This window comes from Protopterus annectens, chromosome 6.part0, assembly GCF_019279795.1.
Source record: "Protopterus annectens isolate FY-2018-M chromosome 6.part0, PAN1.0, whole genome shotgun sequence".
NCBI lineage: Eukaryota > Metazoa > Chordata > Ceratodontiformes > Protopteridae > Protopterus > Protopterus annectens.
The window spans coordinates 1,358,854,999-1,358,875,322 of NC_056737.1; the positions used below are offsets into that span (position 1 = coordinate 1,358,854,999).

The 20,324-nt window shown below is 35.8% G+C and overlaps 1 protein-coding gene across 3 annotated transcripts in view; it reads left to right on the top strand.

The window, feature by feature from the left end:
* Positions 1–643: 643 nt before the first annotated feature.
* KALRN (kalirin RhoGEF kinase) overlaps positions 644–20,324 on the top strand; it is a 4,346,166-nt gene continuing 4,326,485 nt past the window's right edge. Inside the window, exon 1 of one of the 3 annotated variants that reach the window (XM_044074926.1) lies at positions 644–2,036. In XM_044074926.1, the coding sequence (XP_043930861.1) occupies positions 1,970–2,036 (67 nt within the window). In that variant the 5' untranslated portion in view covers positions 644–1,969. The remainder of the gene's footprint in view (positions 2,037–20,324) is intronic. The other 2 variants (XM_044074921.1, XM_044074920.1) reach the window with 2 other exon arrangements.

The following is a 20,324-nucleotide window of genomic DNA, read 5'->3' on the forward strand; positions in this document are numbered from 1 at the left end:
CCAGGTTTATATGATAAGAATCATCATAATAATTTCTCAAGGGTAATATATTTGCCAGTGTAGTTGCATAACATGTTAGAAGGGTGTAACTGATTATTTAATAGCTACTGAAAGCTGTAAGACGTCACATATAGATGGTGGAAGGGTAGCTTACAGTGATGTCTCCTAAAAAACATTATAGGCAGTACAGAGTCACTGTAACAGTAAATCGTAGCATCTGGGCAGATTTCCAGGCAGTACATAGGCTTTAAGATAAGTGGTAAACATTAAATATGAAAACTAATACTTGGAAATATGTTTTACTAAACAGTAGTTAATGTAATTTTGCTCGAAAACATGACAACATAATACAAGGGCTATGCTAAGGTATTATGTTAACTGTAAACAGTTGTTTTAAAACTTACTTAAAATAAATAGATTGTAATTTAATGAATAATACAGTAATCAAACTATGTGCATTGAAACTCCAGCAGCTATTTAGTATACAATGGTTCGGTAGATCAAAGTGCTCCTTCAAATGAATGTATGTCTTTTCTAGAAATATTCAGATCTCCCAAACAACAATGCCTAAGTAATGCTTCAGAGGGAGCCCTCTCACCATGCCTTCCCCTTTATTTGCCCTTGGAGTTACAGTCGTCCCTCACTGCTACTTAGAGCATCGGAATTGTCCGTGAAAACTATGGGCATATAAGAAACAACTTCCACGCAGGTCTTGCCAGTTGGCCAGATTTACCTCTCGGATGTGACTGATTTTCACGGATTTCTCTATTTCTGGGTTAGAATTTTATACTGTTCACCGTAGTTCGCCTGATTTTTTTTTATAAAAAGATGTGTTTTATAGTCAGCAGGCAATAGCAAAACATACTTATTTTACTTCAGAAAATACATTTTAATTCATAATTTATTTTCCTGCAAAATTTATAAATTAATAGCATCCGTATTTAAAAAGTGTCCCAAATACTGCGCCTTTGTTCCATATTACATTTAGCTTTGTCCCTGATTTTGGTCATACAAGACTGAGAGACATTAATGACTTTAGGTAGTTATTCTGACCTAAATAAGCAAAGTAAATAAAGCACTTACTTAAGGCGCCACTTTTTTAAAGAAGATTATAAAACCGCAATTCATATAACAAAATAAATATGAGTAAAGGTTTCTCAATACAGAAATTACCGCAGTTTTACTAAAAAGAAAATCAGTCCTCTGCATTAGCCAGGATTGCAGACTTGTCCAAGGGAAAAATTACATTTCGGAAACAAAATACTTTTGAATTGAGAAATAACATTAATCCCATGCCGCAGCGACATTTTACTAATATGTAATGCATCACAGCAGGATATTTCAATTACTAACATAAAAATTGTGACCCCAATTTGAAATGTAAATTCCACAGTGAAAGCAGGCCAGCACAGAATCGTGTCACTGTAGCCTCGACTGTACAGTAGCTCCCAGTTTAGCCTGGATGCGGCTTAGCAGCGACTGTAACCCCAAATCAGCTGTAACCTTGACCCACAGAAGCAGGAACCCGCCTATTCGGAAATGCAGTCGTAAACCCGACTAACGCGTCTGTGCCCGCCACTCACAAGCAAATAACATCAGGAAGGGTCCCGGGTGGGTGATCGCGCCTTGGTTCCAAGCTCAAGACTCGTGCGGCTGGTGCGAGGGAGCCGGCACGAGAGTAGAAGGAGGAGGGAGACGAGTGCAAGGACTGAACAATAGAGAGCGACAGCAATAACTGGAGAGGAGAGCGAACGAGTACCCTCCCAGACAGTCACTCAGCCAGCGGCAGCTTGCAGTGCTTGCTTTGTGATCGAAGGGACGGAAACCGCCGAGCAGCAGCGAAGAATCCAACGAATATGGAGGGGATGTTGCTTTTACACGCAGCTGCTTGAGAAGGGCAATCACTGGATATTATAATTTAGCCAATCTCAGATTTATTGAAGAACAAAAAATAGAAACATCAGGGAAGATGAATTCTGCAGAGGGGGCGGAGGAAGCGTTGAATGATTCCGACGTGGATGCCTTTTTCCGAACAGGTAAGGTGTGGGATGCATTTTGTATTGTTATGTAGCTTGCTCCCTGTGTGTTGCATTCAATGGAAGGAAATGATATGTATAGCATCCTGTGTTGCTTGGAAGAGGACTAATGGATGTGGCTGCTCGCTGCTGCTTTGCACCGCTGTATAGTGGCAGCACCAGCAATTGGTACAGTAAGTGGCATCTGTAGACAGACTGTGTACCGGTGCAAAAATGTGTTGTTTAGGTGAACCGTATGAAGGATGATGGAGGTAGACTGTTTCTTAAGGGATGCAGCTGGAATCGAACAGTTGGGAATCTGAGGTGACGTGTGTAGAATTGGTTCGGACTTCATTTGTATGGGAGACTTTTAACCCCCCCCCCCCCGCCCCATCCCAAATTAGACAATTCTTTTTTATTTGAAAGGTTAAGAGAGGCGATGTATGCAGCCCCCCCCCCCCTTTCTTTCTTCCTGCCTCCTTTATTACATATATTGTAAAGCAAGGATGCAGTATTAGCTAGAGGAGCTCTTGTAATCGGAGATCAGTGATGATGCCTTTGGCTCGTTGCCTACATGGTGTTTCTGGATTCATTGGTTTGCTGGATGAGGACATAACGAGTTTATGGACGTGTTTCATATGAAAATATAATGTCAGTTTGTTATTATAGAAGGATGCTGGCGAGGCGTGTCTGTGCCATGTTTATGTCTTTTTCTTACAGAGACTGTTTTTTTTCATGTTGTTTGGTTATATTCGTTGTGGTGGTCGGGGCTCAGCACCAGTAGCAGCAGCTGGCATAAAGCAGGGTCGGGGGCGCATAAACACTGGGACAACAAAGCAACAGGATTGTTTGTGTGTATTGCAAATGTGTAAAACATCAATCCTTTTTTTTTTGAGGGGGAACTGTGTGTGTGTGTGTGTTTGAAAGAAAGAGAGAGACTGAGATGTTCTGTTGCAACTAAAAATAACCGACTCCTCTGTAAAAAATACATAATTATCTGTTGCTTGCTTTTTCTGATCTTTTACCTTTTTTCCAAGAATACTTATGTCCTTTTTCAAATTATTTAAACAATTCAGGAACTTTACCTTAGTGAATTAACCCTTTTATACATCCATCTAGTTTTGCTGCTCTTCAGGGATTTGGTTTGGTGCCTTATGTGTGGGTAAAATGTTTTGTTGCGGCACGTACTTAATTTGAAAATTAAAATTCGTTGTCATCATATATCTTTGCTGTTTTGCCAGGTTGTGGCTGAAAAGGTCTCCAATATCAGTCCACTTACCTGGTTAACAAATAAAAAAAGTAAATACACAAAGCATCTTTACTGGGTAAAATTCTAGCTATATGTTTTTGTTCTAGAGCAAGAAGAATATGTTATGCCACCCATTTTGCTATAAATTACATTTGTTCATTTACAGTCTCTTGGCTGTTCGCTACAGAGCAGGGAATAAATCTTAAATAATTTGTGCATTGTATGTACTTGTTTTGGTTCTAAGTCCATTTCAACCAGCTGGGATCCTGTTGAATGTTTCTCCCTTGTGTTTTGTGTAGCCCTATCTTGCTTGTTTATTTACATTGTGGATTAGGTCCATATACATTTAGAATGTGTCGATCCTTCTTCTATGTATCATCATTTATTATGACACCTGGAAAGTTATGGTGCCCAGTCCTAACTGCTATCCTTTGTTTTTTCTGAATAATGCTTTATTATGTTTGGTATCTTCTGAAGTTGTTCCAGGTGGTGTAACTCTGAACAAATAAACAAATGACTATTATGGTGTCATAGACGTATTTGCAATGTGACAGCACTCCTGAGGTACAATGTAGACATTAAGAGCAACTACAAGTCCAGTTTTCACTAATAAGATGGGTGTGCCCTGCCTTCAGTACTGTGTGCAGTTTATTTACCAAAGTTTGACCAGCTTATTAGAATTCTCTGAAGCTTTGGGTAGTCAGGATAGACTGATGTGATAATGATGTGCAGTTAAATGGTAGCATTTCCTCTGTTGGATGCACAGATTCTGAAGAGTCAGATTTTTTAGGATCAGAGTCATCCAGGTTTGTGGACATATAAGTCATATCATGGAAAGAGGCTTGTACACATCAGATTCTAACTCACAAGACAAGCACAAAAAAGATGAGCTAATCACAGACCAGTTAGTCTGACCTCTGCAGCAAGAGCAACATTTAAAATGATGGAATCCTTGTAAAGGAAAGACTTGGCTGAAAACTTTGAGTGAGGACAAAGAAATGCTGGCTCAAGAATGTTGAAAATATGCTGTGATGTGTATGTAGACCTGTCTGGATTAGAAAGAGAAAAGTTGTTATCTCTCTCTGTGCAGATAACTGGTGAGACCTTATTTGGAGACTCAGTCTGTACAAATGAAATGTTTTACATAGGTTCATAGATTGGTAGTAGGCTATTGGCCCTAGGGCCTATACAAACCCAGCCATGACAATTCCCTGGCTATTTATAGGTTCATAGGTTGGTAATAGGCTATTGGCCCTAGGGCCTAAAAATCAGGGACACATTTTAAACATTGCTTGTATAATTTTAGAAAGTTGCTAGAATAGATGTTGTGTTATCACCATGCATTTCACTGCCAAGTCTCGAACCCAGCACTTTGTGCGCTATAGTCATAGCAACATACCCCTATGCCAAATCAGCAGTTTAAATGGGTGGGCAATGAAGAAAGTACAGATTTCAAGTCATATGAAGAGAGATTAAAGAAGAGCTGTCATTTACAATAAGTTTGCTGCATTACTGTCTTCATATGTTGTTGGAGAGTTTTGTGCTGTAATCTGTAAATCTGACCTTAAAAGTAAAATTGCCAGTATATTAGGTAGCAGAAATTACTCTGTAGTAGTCAGGAAGCTCAACTTCTTTTGAATTTCAACTTGATTTACAGCAAACAAGTTTTTAACCTGAGTGGAACAAAAGGCATGTTTAATAGTGCTTGCATTGTTTACAACTGAGGGAATTTAACTCAAAAATAATATTATAAAATGTTTAATTTTTTTGTTTTAAAAATGATTCATAGTATTGCAAATGTGTGTACATATGCAACATGCTGAAGTAACTTTGTTAATAAGGTCACTTTTGCTGGCCTCATTACACTCACACTGTGGTGGTGGTGGGGGGGGGGGTGACATAGTCTTTGTAGCCTCTTGCCTGCAGTCTGATCACCTTCTGAGTCCCATCTCTCACTGCTTTCCATAGCAGGATCTTCTAACAGGCATGTGTAAATCAGTGTTCTTTAGGGTGGTGAGAACTTATCAGGAAGTATCGTGAGTAGGTTTGTAGGGCAACAGACCAACCTAGAGAACAATTATGTAATAACCAAAAGGTTCATAGGTTAGTACTAGGCTAACTGCCCTTGCGAGTCATTTTAAGCCTAGCCAATTATCCCTTGTGAGATTCAAACCCTGCACCTTGTGCTTGTAAGGCAAACACCTTAACCATTAGGCCACCTTCCCAAACCAAAGGCAGCTTGTAGACCATGTTTTACACTGAATTAATCTCTCATTCTTATTCTTTTCTGTCTTGAGTACAAAAACATCCCCACTAGCATAATTTCTAATATTTTACTGTTTTAAGTCACACATTTATACACACAGTTCGCTACCAAATCTCATGTTTTTTTTTACCTTTTTCCTGTTTTAAGCACCATTCTCCAATTTATTCTTGCACTTTCTTTACCATATATAACAAGTGTTTATTTTTTTATGTTCTTTTTGCTTGACTGCCTGCCAAAAACTAGCACACTGTAATGAGTCTTAAGACCTTTTGCTCCCTAGGCAAACATCTTTCCAGTCTCCCCATGGCAAAACCGCAAAAGGGAGTCCTAATCCAGGCTGGCATGAGGGTTGCTTGTGCCCCACCCTGCCTCACTGCATCAGCTGTCCTTTATTACAGCAAATGCCCTTCTCTCAGTGTTCTGAGGGTCTGGCTTCATCCCTCATACCAGAGCCACCCATATTTAAGATTGGACGTTAATTACTTTAGGTAGGATAAGTACTCCCACACTTCTACCCCCCCATGACTGTGTCATTCTGCGAGGTAGGGTTTAGGGTTATTTCTATTTAGCCTAATGCAACCACTTGGTAGCCAATCTGTGTACCTGCATCATAGTGGGTGCTCTCAGTGCCTTCAATCTACATATGCATGCCTCTGCTTATACTCAGTTGGGGTTACTATCACCAGTTTGGCAAAAGCAAGTGCATCCCCCCAATCTAGTGCTACATACTGGATGTCTTCTTACACTAGGTATTGGTACTGCAGTGATCAGACTGCTCCCTCACTGTGTGGTGGGTATGCAAGTGTTAGCTGCTCACTCCTGCTTTCCCCTCCATGACTTTTCCAGCACTGCTGTTCAAACTCAGGTCATCTGGGTCATAGGGATTTTCTGTTGAGCATATGTTGCTTGCATTATTTTTAAAAATGGCTTGATGCTTTACTGACTCCCTGCATAAAGTTCTGGTGAAAAACTGATGATCTGTAAGGTTGTTGTGCACAACAGCTGTGATGTATAAAAATGATATGACTGGTATGCTAGGGATAACTATTACACAAACCAGAACAATTCATAAAAAGTGCAGTGGTCTGCTATATATTTTTTTTCAAAAAAGAACTGTGCTGAGGGTAACCATAAGGATATCCAATTAAAATCCAGAAGTCAAGACACCCATGCATAGTGTGGCATGATTCACAGTGGAAAGAGAAGATACAAGCTTTGGAGCATGTCACTTCAGCTTTGTGTTGCACTCTGGAGATGTAATTCCACAAAAAAATAATCTTAATCCTGAACCCCAAACAGGTAGGCTTCACAATGTCAGCTAAGTCACAAACTTAGAATTTGATATTCCTTGCTGGCCAAAAAGGACAGCATAAGAAAAAAAGACAACAGAAGCTTGCAGGATGAGACAGTTGTACACCAGAAGTGGAGAGATCACAATGCTTGTTTACTAGTGTGTTACTGAGGACATGAAAGTGTGCAAAGTGAGAAAACAAATGAAAAATCAGTATGGTCACAGACAATGCACACAGACTGTCATCACAGTCATCAAGTAGCAAGGCAGAGTAATTGTTTCCCTTTCCATGGGCCTGTAAGCAGTTTAATTGCACTGATAAAACAGAGCTAGGGTACCAAAGTGATGTTTGCCTTGAAAGCATGCAGGTAGACACCGAGTACAGGAGGACTTGCCTTTATGGTGGAACCCAGACTGACAGTGCATGTGATGTGTTTCCCTACCATACGACGTAACTTTTGGGCAACTGAATACCACATTGAGATCTTACATTCATCATCCACTTGAGAAAAAGATACTAGGCAGTGTCTAATAATAAACTGTGTAGCCACTGACACCATAACTGGATTACCCAGTGCTAGTGTTAAATGGGTTGTATTGTTGGCAGGGGTTATGGGCCCTCTGCAGCTGTGCCCATTCAGGTTTCACATATGATGTTATTTTACCTTCAACCAGTGTGGGCAGTTATCTGTTGTGGGCACCTCGATCATCAGCTTTTGTGATTTTCACCTGTGCAGTAGCAGAACTGCCAGAGACAATGTGGCATGCTAACTGTTAATGTAGAAATGTCAAGGCAAGCAGGTAAGAAATATTTTGTTTGTGTTGTCTGTGGTGTCACAGGACCTGCATCCTCATGTACTGTTATTAAGGACACTTATTTGGTAGTTGTGAATAGTGAAAAGTTGATTTGCAAACTTTCTCTGCTATGTTTCTTGCTCCTGCCCAGCAGTACCTATAAAGCCTTATTTAACAGCCATTATTGCATAGGTACTTATAACACTGACTTGGCAGGAATTGAGAGTGCATGGCCATTTGAGTACTTGAGTCAGACTTAAACTTTAGGAAAGCATGTTATCATGCGGCTATATTAATATATGGTTGTGTATTATTTCATCAGTAGTAGCTTTGATTAAAAGAAAACGGCAGTAAGTTAAAATGACTGAATTTACTTTTGATAGAAAAGCAGTTTCTTAGAAATCATTCTATATGACATAAATACCACCTCTGCACCATCACATCCCCTTAACTATTATTCTAACTCCACAGTCACACACCACTGGATGAAAGAAGAAATCACCACAGACAGTGATTCAGTGCTAGTGCACAAATTCAATCATCTACACATCTGGGGGAGCAACATTATAGTAGGCATTGCCAATCCACACAAAATAAAAAAAAATGGAAAGCCCCAAAAAGTGCTAATGACAAACTAAGACACACTAAACAGCACTTGGAGAGCCAAAAGAAAAATGACTGATTAGAAAATTTAGTGCATTTGTTCTTTATTACATAAAATTTTCCTCAGAATGAAACAAATAACAACCATTCAATAAATATTTTTAGAAAGTGTGACTTGACTAATTGTGTAAACAGCAATGGATCTGCACGGATGGCAGGTGCAAAGGCTCAAAACACAGTAATGGAAAAACAAAGAACAGCCAGCACCATTTGTGAAGGGAAAAAGACTTTTAATAAAGTCACACCACAGTCAACAGACCGGTTTCAGCCCAATGGCCTTTATCAATTTATAATATTAACTGCAGTCAACCAATATATATGCACAACATTTTAAATTGCATATTTAAAATCAACCAGTGAAATCAAATTCAAAGTGATCATTCAAGCCAGGTGGAAATTATCCACCCAGTCTCGCAATCCATGCTTTCCCTTTTCTATTTAAAGCATTATGCCAACCAGCCTTACAGTTTCTGTCACCCAAACCTTTGTCAATAACAATACATTGAAATTTGGCAGCACTGGGACATTTTATTGGCTGATGACAGACTAAATGATTTATTGAGTAATAGATGTCATTTTCATTTCGTAGGGGGAAGATATTGGGTGGTCATTTCAGTCATTATAAACATCATATCTCATCTGTTAATATGTCTCAGGCTACATTGGAGGATACTAAGGTTATAGGTTGCTTTCCTTATGGTCATTGTTCCTTCTGCAAATATATTAATCAAACCAAGGAATTTAGTAGCAAAAACACATGTCGTATCTTTAAAATTCATACTTTTGCCAACTGTAGTAGTGACTGGGTCATTTATCTTGCAGTTTGTACTTGTTCAGCATTTTACATAGGCCAGGCATCTAGACCCATGAGGCTACATATATCTGAACATCTTAGCAATATTAGAGTAAGTATTCCACTAATGCCTTATTTAGACACACTATTAAACACTGCTGCCAAATTTCACTTTATTGTTATTGACAAAGTTTTGTGTGACATAAATTGTAAGGGTGGTTGGCATAATGCTTTAAATAAAAAAGAGAAAGCATGGATTATGAGACTGGGTGGACTATTTCCACTTGGCTTAATTTGATTTCACTGCTGATTGGTTGATTTTAAATATGGAATTGATAAAGGCCATTGAGCAGAAACTGGTCTGTTGGCTGTGGTGTGACTTTATTAAAAGTATTTTTCCCTTCACAAATGGTGCTGGGTGTTCTTTGTTGCTCCTCGATTAATTGTTCAAAACACCTCCTTACATACAATATTAAATTAGCATAAATGATTACCTAAAAATTGTTACAATAAAATTAATAAATTGAATATAAGAAACAAATACTTTTATATTGTTTTGTGAATGAGTGAGAACATTATAAGATTACAACTCCCTTGATTTGAAAATACATTTAATATTAATCATGTCACTGAGACCTAGTGTCTAATCAGCCGCCAATGTGAGTTGTAATTTAAGTTCTGTAACCTCAAGTTCTTTAGTAATGTTCCCCAACAACATTGCAAAATGTATATGATCTAGCAACAAAAAAAGAGAACTTTTTAAAATTGGAACAATGTGTAGAATAACTCTCCAAGCCATTACTGCAGTCTTTATTTTTGATATGTAACCTGTGTTTGTTTATTCTCTGTGAGAGCTTCCTAGTGGTTTTACTCACACAGAAGCCCTCACAGGAGTTACAGATGGCAATGTAAACTACTCCAGATGTATTACTCATATATCTATCTTTACTATAAATCTCCTTAATGCAATGTTTTAAAAATATACTGCTATCTAAATTAATATATGTATAAAACTTACAATCATAACAATAATAAGTTCATTAAACCTCACATTCTTTATTAATGTTCCCCAACAGCATTGTAATGTTTACATGATCAAGCACAAAAAAAATAACTTTTTAAAATTGAAACAATGTGTAGCATGCTTGGCCAAGCCATTACTACAATCTTTATTTTTGATACATAATCTATGTTCGTTTTATTCTCTGTGAGAGCTTTCTAGTCATTTTACTAACATTGAAGCTTTCACAGGAACTACAGGTGGCAATGTAAACTATTCCAGATTTATTACTTGTATATCTGTCTTTACTATAAATCTCATTACAGCATTTTAAAAATAAATTGCCACCTGTATTAATGTAACTACAAAGCTTACAATTATAACAATATTAAGATTTCTAACCTCAAGTTCTTTAGTAATGTTCCCTGACAGCATTGTAATGTTTACGTGATCAAGCACAGAAAAAGAGAACTTTTTAAAAATTGAAACAATGTGTAGCATACTTGGTCAAGCTGTTATTACAGTCTTAATTTTTGATATCTAACCTATGTTCAGTATTCTTTGCGAGAGCATCCGAGTTGTTTTACCCATATAGAGGCTTTCACAGGAATTACAGGTAGCAATATAAAGTACGCTAGATGTATTACACATATACCCATCTTTACTATTAATCTCTTTATTGCAGTGTGTTGAAATATAATGCAACCTGTATTAATATAGCTACAAAACTTAAAATTATAACATGGATATGTACCAAATAACTCCTTAGTAATGGTGGTGGGTATGGAATTATTTTTCTCTAATAAATTCTTAAAGGTACAAGATCTCTTATATACAAAATTCAGTTTTGAACCAACAGCAGATACAAATTCACTGTTACCAGATATTATTTTCCAATTATCAGCAACAATGTTCTTAATATCTACTGTATCCAAAGAAATAGGTACTGGAAATGTCCTTACATCTGAATTGTTTTGATTACTTGACCTGTCTGCCTAAAACCACTACAGAGTATAGGTTGAAACTTTACTGCCCTATTATTCTAAACTTCACTAATAATGTTATCAATTTTTTTTAGAATAATATTGAACTAAAAACTGATCTAAGTACCATTATTTCTTCCTCAAAAATTAACTCATCACTAATCGGTTGATTCATACATGTACATTTTTCTATGATGACATTATATTTCATAAATTGAGGATGCTGCCTGGAACTGTGTAGATAAATTATACACAAATGTTTTCTTTCTGAAGATATTACTCTGAAACAATTATTGGTGTCATATCTTGAAATTTTAAGATCTAAAATATTTGAATAAATCTTGTGGATAATCCAAAATAGGGTAGTACTGAAAGCATCAATAGCTAGCACAAATATAGGATAATTATTTTGTTGAGAAAGATGTATTAACGCCTTCTAGTGTGAGCGTATTGTCACAGGTTTGTCTAAAGGGAATAAAACCAGATTGTCCAGGTGATATAATGCTTGGAATAATGTTTTTTAGTCTGTTAGCCAGAATGGTGATGAAGATTGTTAGCATCTAGGTTAATCAAATACATGGGTCTGTAACTCTTGGGATCTTTTTATGGTCTTTTAAGATCTAAAATATGAACTTTTTTATCAAATTCACTTAATGTGAAATGAAGAATAGTATGATTTTAACTTGTTTAAAAAATTATTCAAATCATGTAAAATACTGTTCCAAATAAATACCAAATCATCTATATACCTGTTATAAAAAGTAACAGATTTGTACCACTTATTACCAATTAACTTGCACTGTTCCCACCAAGTACCAAGTGTGAAAAAACTGATGGTATTGTAGCATCCATTGTTAGACCTTTGTTTATAAAACTGGTTTTGAAATACAAAAGAAATTGTTCTTTAGTACTACTACTCTCTGATTCTAGCTTTGACCTCTTCATTCAGAATACCGTTCTCCTCAACAACCCCTCCCAGGTACTTGAAGTTGTTTACCTGTTCCACTGTCTTCCCTTCTATCTCTATTCTCAGCTTCTTCTGATTTCCCCAATTTGCTGTCATTACCACCATCTTATCTGTGCTTAGTTTCATCCCATGTACCTTCAGATTTGCATTCCATTCTCCTATCCTTTGCTAAAGTTCTAGCTCAGCATCAGCCTGTGCTGCCGCATCATCTGCATACAAGTGTTCTTCCATATTCTTCCACTATTGATCTTTGTCCATAATAACCAACCACCTCCTTTATCTACTTTCATGATTCTAATAGTCACAGTTCTGCAGCTCATTTAATGTTTCTGTTTGTTCTAATGTCATGTTGTACCATTCATTCAATGTTCCTATATTGTATAAAAATTAAAAGTCCTTCTTACATGAATCTTGAAATATTCTTAATGTTCAATATCAAATTTGAATTAAAAGTACTTTTTTTACATAAATTGTTGTAGTCAGAGAAATAATGAACTTCACTTAAAATATATTTCAAATTAAATTATCTGACATATAGCCTTAAATCAGTTAAAGTATTAACTAAATTGGCTCTTCTAGCTGGAATAAAGGAGAACCCTTTATTTAAAACAGACATATGATGTTCTGTCAAAGGAAAACTACTAAAATTGAAAATAGGACACATCATATTTAATGTTGGCATCCTCATCCCCTGCTCCACCAGTGGTTTCTTCCTTATCCTCTGGATGTTCTTCTCTGCTTTTGGGGAACAAAAGTTCTGTACAGTCACCACTGAGTGATCCCCTAAGAAATTTAAATTAAAATTAATATTGCCATCACTGTGACCTGTATCTTCCTTAATTTTGTTTTTGGCCTCTTTGTGTTCACTGTTGAGATGAGAGGATGTAAAGTGAGGTAAATTCTTCATCTGTCAAGGAATATGTGGGTGCCCAATCTAAAACTGTAGTACTAGCAACTATAGATGAAGACAAAAACGTCTGTTGTTTATTAGTGATAAAATTCTTATTGCCACTATTTTGAAGTGGATAAGCTAAATTTGATTTGTAAGTCATGTCACCACTGGTTAGCCTTTTCTGCTTCTTATCTATAATAGTAGTAGGAACATGATACTTCGCAGCAAGAGGTTCTCCCATTCGATTCTCAGCTGGAGCACCTTCTGTGTGGAGTCTGCATGTCCTCCCTGTGGTTGAGTGATATTTAAAGACATGCAGGTAGGTGCATGCATGAATGGGTGTTTCTTTCTTGAAGGTTGGGCATTGGGCTGGCAACTCGGCACCGTAAAAATCCATTGCCAATCATTAGCGGACCGGAGTTCCGCTATGGCGACTCCCAACTGGGAAAAATCTATAATAGTAGTAACATGTTGTTGTATCTTTGCTGAAATGCTATTATAATATATAATATGTATAATGTCTACAATCGTGAAACACTGGATGACCTTTAATACTAATATAAAGCTGTTTAATGTGAGTGGCCAGAAGTCTAATTTTGTTTGAACTGTGATGCATTAACAGTTTGAGTAGTTCAATCCCAGTGTTGTTAAAAAAATAAACCAAATTATGATAAATGTTGTCCTCTGTAGAGATGGCATTTGGAAACTTGAAGCATCTGAAACCTAATGAAAATTGTTTAATCTTGATACAATGTTCAAGATAAAAGTTATATTATTATACTGTCTTTAGTTTGAATAATTTATTCTCTAATTTGTAAATATTCTTTCTACGTGCTGTCATACTAACCTCTAAAGTGTATTTACTATCATTTGTTTTCCTTTGCAACTCATCACCCAAAAATGGGTATCTTTTGGTCTTCAGAAGGGATTCAATGGAATCATCTGTGAATGAAGATGTACCAGCAACCAAAGTGTTGTTAATGGAACCTACAGATGCATTCCTGTCTACACAATTCAACCTTTTTTCCACAGCTTCTGAACCAATGACTAATGTAATGTGGTTTAAAGCAGTGTTAGCACGGGACACCAGACCAGCAAATGTTTGAGTGAATCTGGCTATATCAGCACCAATAGCATATATGGATAAGTTTAAATTAGAATTGTTTCCTTGTAAATCTGTGTTACACTGGTTGTTGTCTTCCATTTCCACCAAAATGGTTGCACTGTAAAAGCAACTAGAAACAAACTAAAAAAATGACGAAAATTGCCCAAAAAGAGCTACTAACAAACTAAGAAAATCAAAACACCACATGGAGATCAGCAAAATAAAGGAGTGATTTAAAAAAATACCACTTTATTTCTTTTTTACATAAGAACTTCTTCAGAATGAAACCCAGATAGCAACCATCGAATAAATATTTTTAGAAAGCGTCACATGACTAACTGGCTGAAACATATTAGCATGAATGATTACTTAAACAATTTTTATGATAAAATGAATAAACTGAATTGTATTTTGTTGTGAGTAAATGATCATATTATAAAATTACAACTTCCTTGATATCAAAATATATTTAATGTTAATCATGTCATCAATAGCTGTAGTCTTATCAGCCACCAGTGCAAGTTGCCATTTAGGATCGCTAACCTGAAGTTCATAATTAATGTTCTCTGATAGCATTTCAATGTTTATGTGATCAAGCACAAAAAAGAGAACTTTTTAAGACTGGAATAATATGTGGCATTCATGGTCAAGCTGTTACTACAGTCTTTATTTTTGACATATATCACATGTTTGTTTATTCTCTGTGAGAGCTTCCTTATAAGTTCATAGGTGTTTACTAGGCTAACGACCACAGGGGCCTTTTTAAGCCTAGCCATGCATCCCAAATCTTTGACAAGTTTTGATACCCTTGATAAGTGTAAGCATGGGCCTGGGTGATGAACCATTTACAGGTTACCTGTTTGCATTAGAGACATAGGTGCCAGACCAGGGATGAATTTCCAGTTTCCCATCCAGTCGTCCAAATTTCATTTGAATTGGGTTAGGGAGGAACTCTGATTCACATGGATGGGGAACCGGTTCCATAAATGGGGTAGTCTCTGGGATACATACCTATCTCTCCAGCAGGTCCTATTTATATCACAGGCAAGGTTTAAGTCTTTAGAATGGGTAATTCTGCTACTGTTTATTTTATGGATATGCAGGAGGTCCATCAGAGTGGGGTCTGACAATGCCTTGTATGCTAGGTGTAGATCTCCCCTCAAAAGCCTGTATGAGACAGAATACAGAGATAGGGCCTTCAGGTGATCTGCATAGGACATATTACGTATGCCCTGTATTCTTTTAGTGAGGAACCTCTGTGGATGTTCCAGTTGTTGGATATGCCTGGTTAGGTGCATACCAAAGGGGGCATTGTACTCAGTGATAGGTCTGATGAATGCTGAACACAGTGGAACAATGACTTCCTTGGACTTAGATGCCATGCGTTTGTTTATAAGTTGCACAACGTAGAATGATTTCCTCAATACTGTAGACACATGATGATCGAAGGCTAGATTACTAAGTTCCTGACTACTGGGTCAACTCTAAGGGGTGTGCTGTCAATATGATAGTTACCAGAGATGGATCACTTCCCAAAGGATACTATTATGCATTTCTTGGCACTTAATTTTAGTCCACGGCTCTGACACCAGTTATTTGTCTGTGTTAGCCCCACCTGGAGAACATCTGTGTCACTGTGAGATTCAATGACAGCTCCTAATTTGCAATCATCTGCAAATTTAGTCAGCCACAGACCACTGACATTGGCCTTGACTTCTGAGAAGTAAATGCCAAAAATGAGCAGTCCAAGGACTGATCCCTGAGGGACTCTGCTTGTGACTGGCCTCTTTGTAGAGGTGGACTCCCTAGTTCTAACTTCCTGGGTCCTGTCTGTGAGCCAGTTGGCTATCCACCGGGTAACATATGGGTGTTTTTACCTACATAGAAGCTGTTACTGGAATTGCAGGTGGTAAAGTAACTCCAGATGTATTACACAAATATCTGTGTTCACTAATAATCCCCTTATTAAAATGATTTAAAATGTACTGCCACCTATATTATTATATCTACAAATCTTACATTTTTAACAAGGGTGTGTATGAAATGAATCCTTAGTAATGTTGGTGGTTATGGAATTATTTTTCTCTAATAAATTCTTAATGGTCCAAGATCTTGTGTACAAAATTCAGTTTTGTACCAATAGCAGATAGCAAATCTCTCTTCACAGAGATTATTTTCCAATTTTCAGTAACAATGTGCTTAATATCTACCATAGCCAAAGAAACAGGTACTGGAAATGCCCTTACATAGGAAAAAAACATATACATTTATATATGTGTGTTAATTTATATATATATATATATATATATATATATATATATATATATATATATATATGTATGTATATATATGTATATATGTATATATACTTATATATAATGTGTGTGTGTGTATGTATGTATATATATATATATATATATATATATATATATATATATATGTGTGTGTGTGTGTGTGTGTATAAATCTTTATATATGTCTATACAGTATATTTATATGTTTGTTTGTTTGTGTCTTTCGGCTTTTCCCAGTTAGGGGTCGCCACAGCGGAACTCCGGTCCGCTAATGATTGGTAGTGGATTTTTACATACTGGGTTACCAGCCCTGACGCACAACCTTCAACGAAGGCACACCCCATTCCCATATGCCTCCACACAGAAGACGCTCTAGCTGAGAATCGAATGGACAATGTCTTGCTATGAGGCGACAACGCTACCGCAGCACCACCACCGCGGATAGTATATATTTATATCTCTATCTCTCTGTACACACACACATATATATATATATATATATATATATATATATATATGTATATATATATTTGTGTGTATATTTACATAGGATATATATGCATATGTATATCTATCCATATATATATATATATATATCTGTATCTATCTATCTATATATATATATATATATATATATATATATATATATATATATACATACATATATATATAGATAGGCTGATATAGATATTTACACACACACACACACACACACACACACACACACACACACACACACACACACACACACACACACACACACACACACACACACACACACACACACACACACACACACACACACACACACATCTATAGCAAATGTATGTGTACCAGGTCTACAGTTTGTGCATATTAAGTCTTCTGGTGGACCTTCTATGTGGCATGTTGTTTTGCAGACTATTCACATTTGAGACAAAATACATTTTAGCAGGGACCCTAATTTACAGTTGTTTAAAAAAATGCCATTCCATTTCCATGACCTGGAATTTTGTCAGTTGTACTATTGATTATGTAAGGTTTCTGGTTGATGCCACAAGTCTATTATAATTTTTGAATGCATCTGTAGATATGCAAAATTAAAGCAAATGTATTGAACAGTGAATAAAGTAAATTGACTGTTATACGTGTAGTAACTAACTATAAGAAGAAACGCAAATTATGGTGAATCAGTGTTCTTGTTTAAAATGCAAACTTCCATGAAATTTCATATATTTATAGTACTCAGTCTATATTCTAGAATTTTACAGTATTTTTCCACAAAAATAAAAAGTTTGACCCTTGATCTTTAGTTGTGGTATATAAAATATGCAGAACAGATAAAAGAGATGCTGTTGGTGTAGTATATTCTATTTTTACATTTTGCTCATACAGACTTTGATAGATCACTTTCTGCCTATGCATCTAAACAGTTGTATCTTCACAGAGGAGCAGTTGTGGTTTGTGAAACCACATGTCATAACCTGAAATGTTTTAAGTTTGAGAAGATATTCATTTACGATGTCACCAGCATTTTGTTTTGTTGTCGGACTACAAATCAGAAACAGATGAGCTTCATTAGCATAACTGACTTGTGCTTCTTCTCCACAGTATAATCAGTAACTGGTTTTGGAGATCAGAAGTGGGTTTCACCAGCCATTAGATTGATATTCAGATTGTCACACATTCAGCGCTGTATCTACTGAACTGATAATATCTGAAGGAAAATGTATATAGATGTACCAAGGCAGGAGATAGAACATAGTATCCCATGAAACAATATTGAATCTGATATTAAGTTGCCTTCATGCATTAAAGACATGTGGAGTTGTTTAGATAAGTATTATTACATGGAATCATAATATGTTTTTTATTAAACTGGGAGTTAAGAGTTTATATACAAGTATTACACATTGTGTGTTAAGAGTTTATGTACAAGTATTACACATGTCCCTGGTGTGGAGGCCCTGAATTATTATTTAGGAGATAGTTTGGTGAGTCATTTTATTATGGACCTGGTTTATTTTTGTTTGATCTATAGTTATTTCATTTTTAATAAGCTTTTTCCACCACATTCAAGGTACTGCTATGAGAGCCTAATTTGTACCTATGTGAATTTAGATATGGAGGTGTTTGAGGCTGAGTATATATTGCATTCCTTTTATGAATGAACATGTGTTATATACTGTTGTAGATATATGGATGATTTAATTTTTATTTGTCAAGAGGGTAAAGGTGTAGTTGAACAATTTGTTGCTTATTTACAGGATAATAGATTCGGGTTTATTTTTGATGGTGAAAAAAATGGGACAACGTATCGTTTTTTGGATGTATATTCAACAACACTTGATATCAGACATATTGAAATGAATGTCATAGGAAATGTACTGCCAGTGGGCAATATTTACATAAACGTATTGCCATCCACCGCATTATTTGCATTCTGATTTACCTTGTGGTGAGCTTTTAAGGTTACAGCATTTATGTAGTGAAAATACTGACTTCTTACATGAAGCAAAGAAAATTATTACCATGTTCCTTAGTAGGGAATACAAAAAAACTGTATATTATAAGTTCTTATTATAAAGTTATTCATACATTACAAAACTATAATAACTAATGTATAATATATTTATAACAAAAGAAGATGCTTTATGAAATAGTAAACAGGAAATTTGTTTTACCATGGTTTATAAATATATTCACTACTAAGTTAGTAGAACTGGTAAAGTTTCACTAGTAATTTTTATCAAGAGATAATTTTTTATAATAAACTCCATAATAGTCCTAACATTGCTTTAAAATGATGCTATAGTATTAATGATATGTTGTTCCATAGTTTTTACCAGAGTCAACGTATGCCTATTAGATATACAATGTTGGATAATTCGAAGGATGCTTTTATTTTTGACTCCTGTAATATTTGTCAATACGTGACCAATAATTTTGATAATATAAATAATATAAACTTTACAATAGTGGAGAATTTTAGCTGTGTAACTGAAGAGGGTATGTGTGCGTTTAAATGCTCTTGCAATTTAGTTTATATAGGTGAAACAAAACAAATGTTTAATGTTAGATTGCAGGAACATGTTAGGGATATTAAAACAAATAAGGTAGAAAGTCCTGTAGCCATTCATTTTGCTGAATATCATAATGGACGTGTTAATTCTAGTAAAGCAACTATACTAGAAAAAAGTAATTTATGTTTTGGATAAGAAAGAAACATTAAAGATGTTCTTTTACATAAAGAATTATAAAATATGCTGCCTTGGTACCAGGGGTTTTGAATATGGAATGTAATTGGAAATATTTAATGATTAGTTTAGCAACTGAACTGGTGTTTAATGCATGTTTTCACTGTTCTTGTTTTTATGGTGTGTGTGCACTCCTCTGAAGGCTTTGCCAAGGTGCCAGAGGATTTATTAAACTTTTATTGGGGTCTGCCATCTTTTGTCATTTATTATTATATATTCTATGATATTATCTGAATATCTCAATTTGAATTCATGCTATTTCTAGTAGAGTGTTCTTTTAAAACTGTGTTTATAATGATACTGCACAGAATGGATTTTGAGTTTGCACTAATAAACAAATACAATACATCTGCATTTAAAGTGACAGCATGTATAGGAAGAGACACCCTTATATATTTGCTTTTCTTCATCAGTTATTATGGAAGTAATTAATTGTTCTTTTTGTATTAATTTTCAAATATTGTATCTTTATATACATAGGTAATCTAGCTTTATAGGGTATTTATGCTTATTATAACATATTAAATTACATGGTACATGAAATATTCAAATATATATTTAGACAGAATTCGCCAGGCTTAGGAGTTGTTTCCCAAAAGATAGTTAGCAGTATTTTCATTTATTATTGTATACATAAATAGATGCTGTCATTTGAGGAAGGGACCCTATTAGCTGGGTGCAATAGGAGATAATCTCTTTTTGGTCATACAAGATACAAGGTCCTTTTCAGTGTAGCATTGTGGTAACTCATGAAGAGGGCAATGGTTAGAGTAATC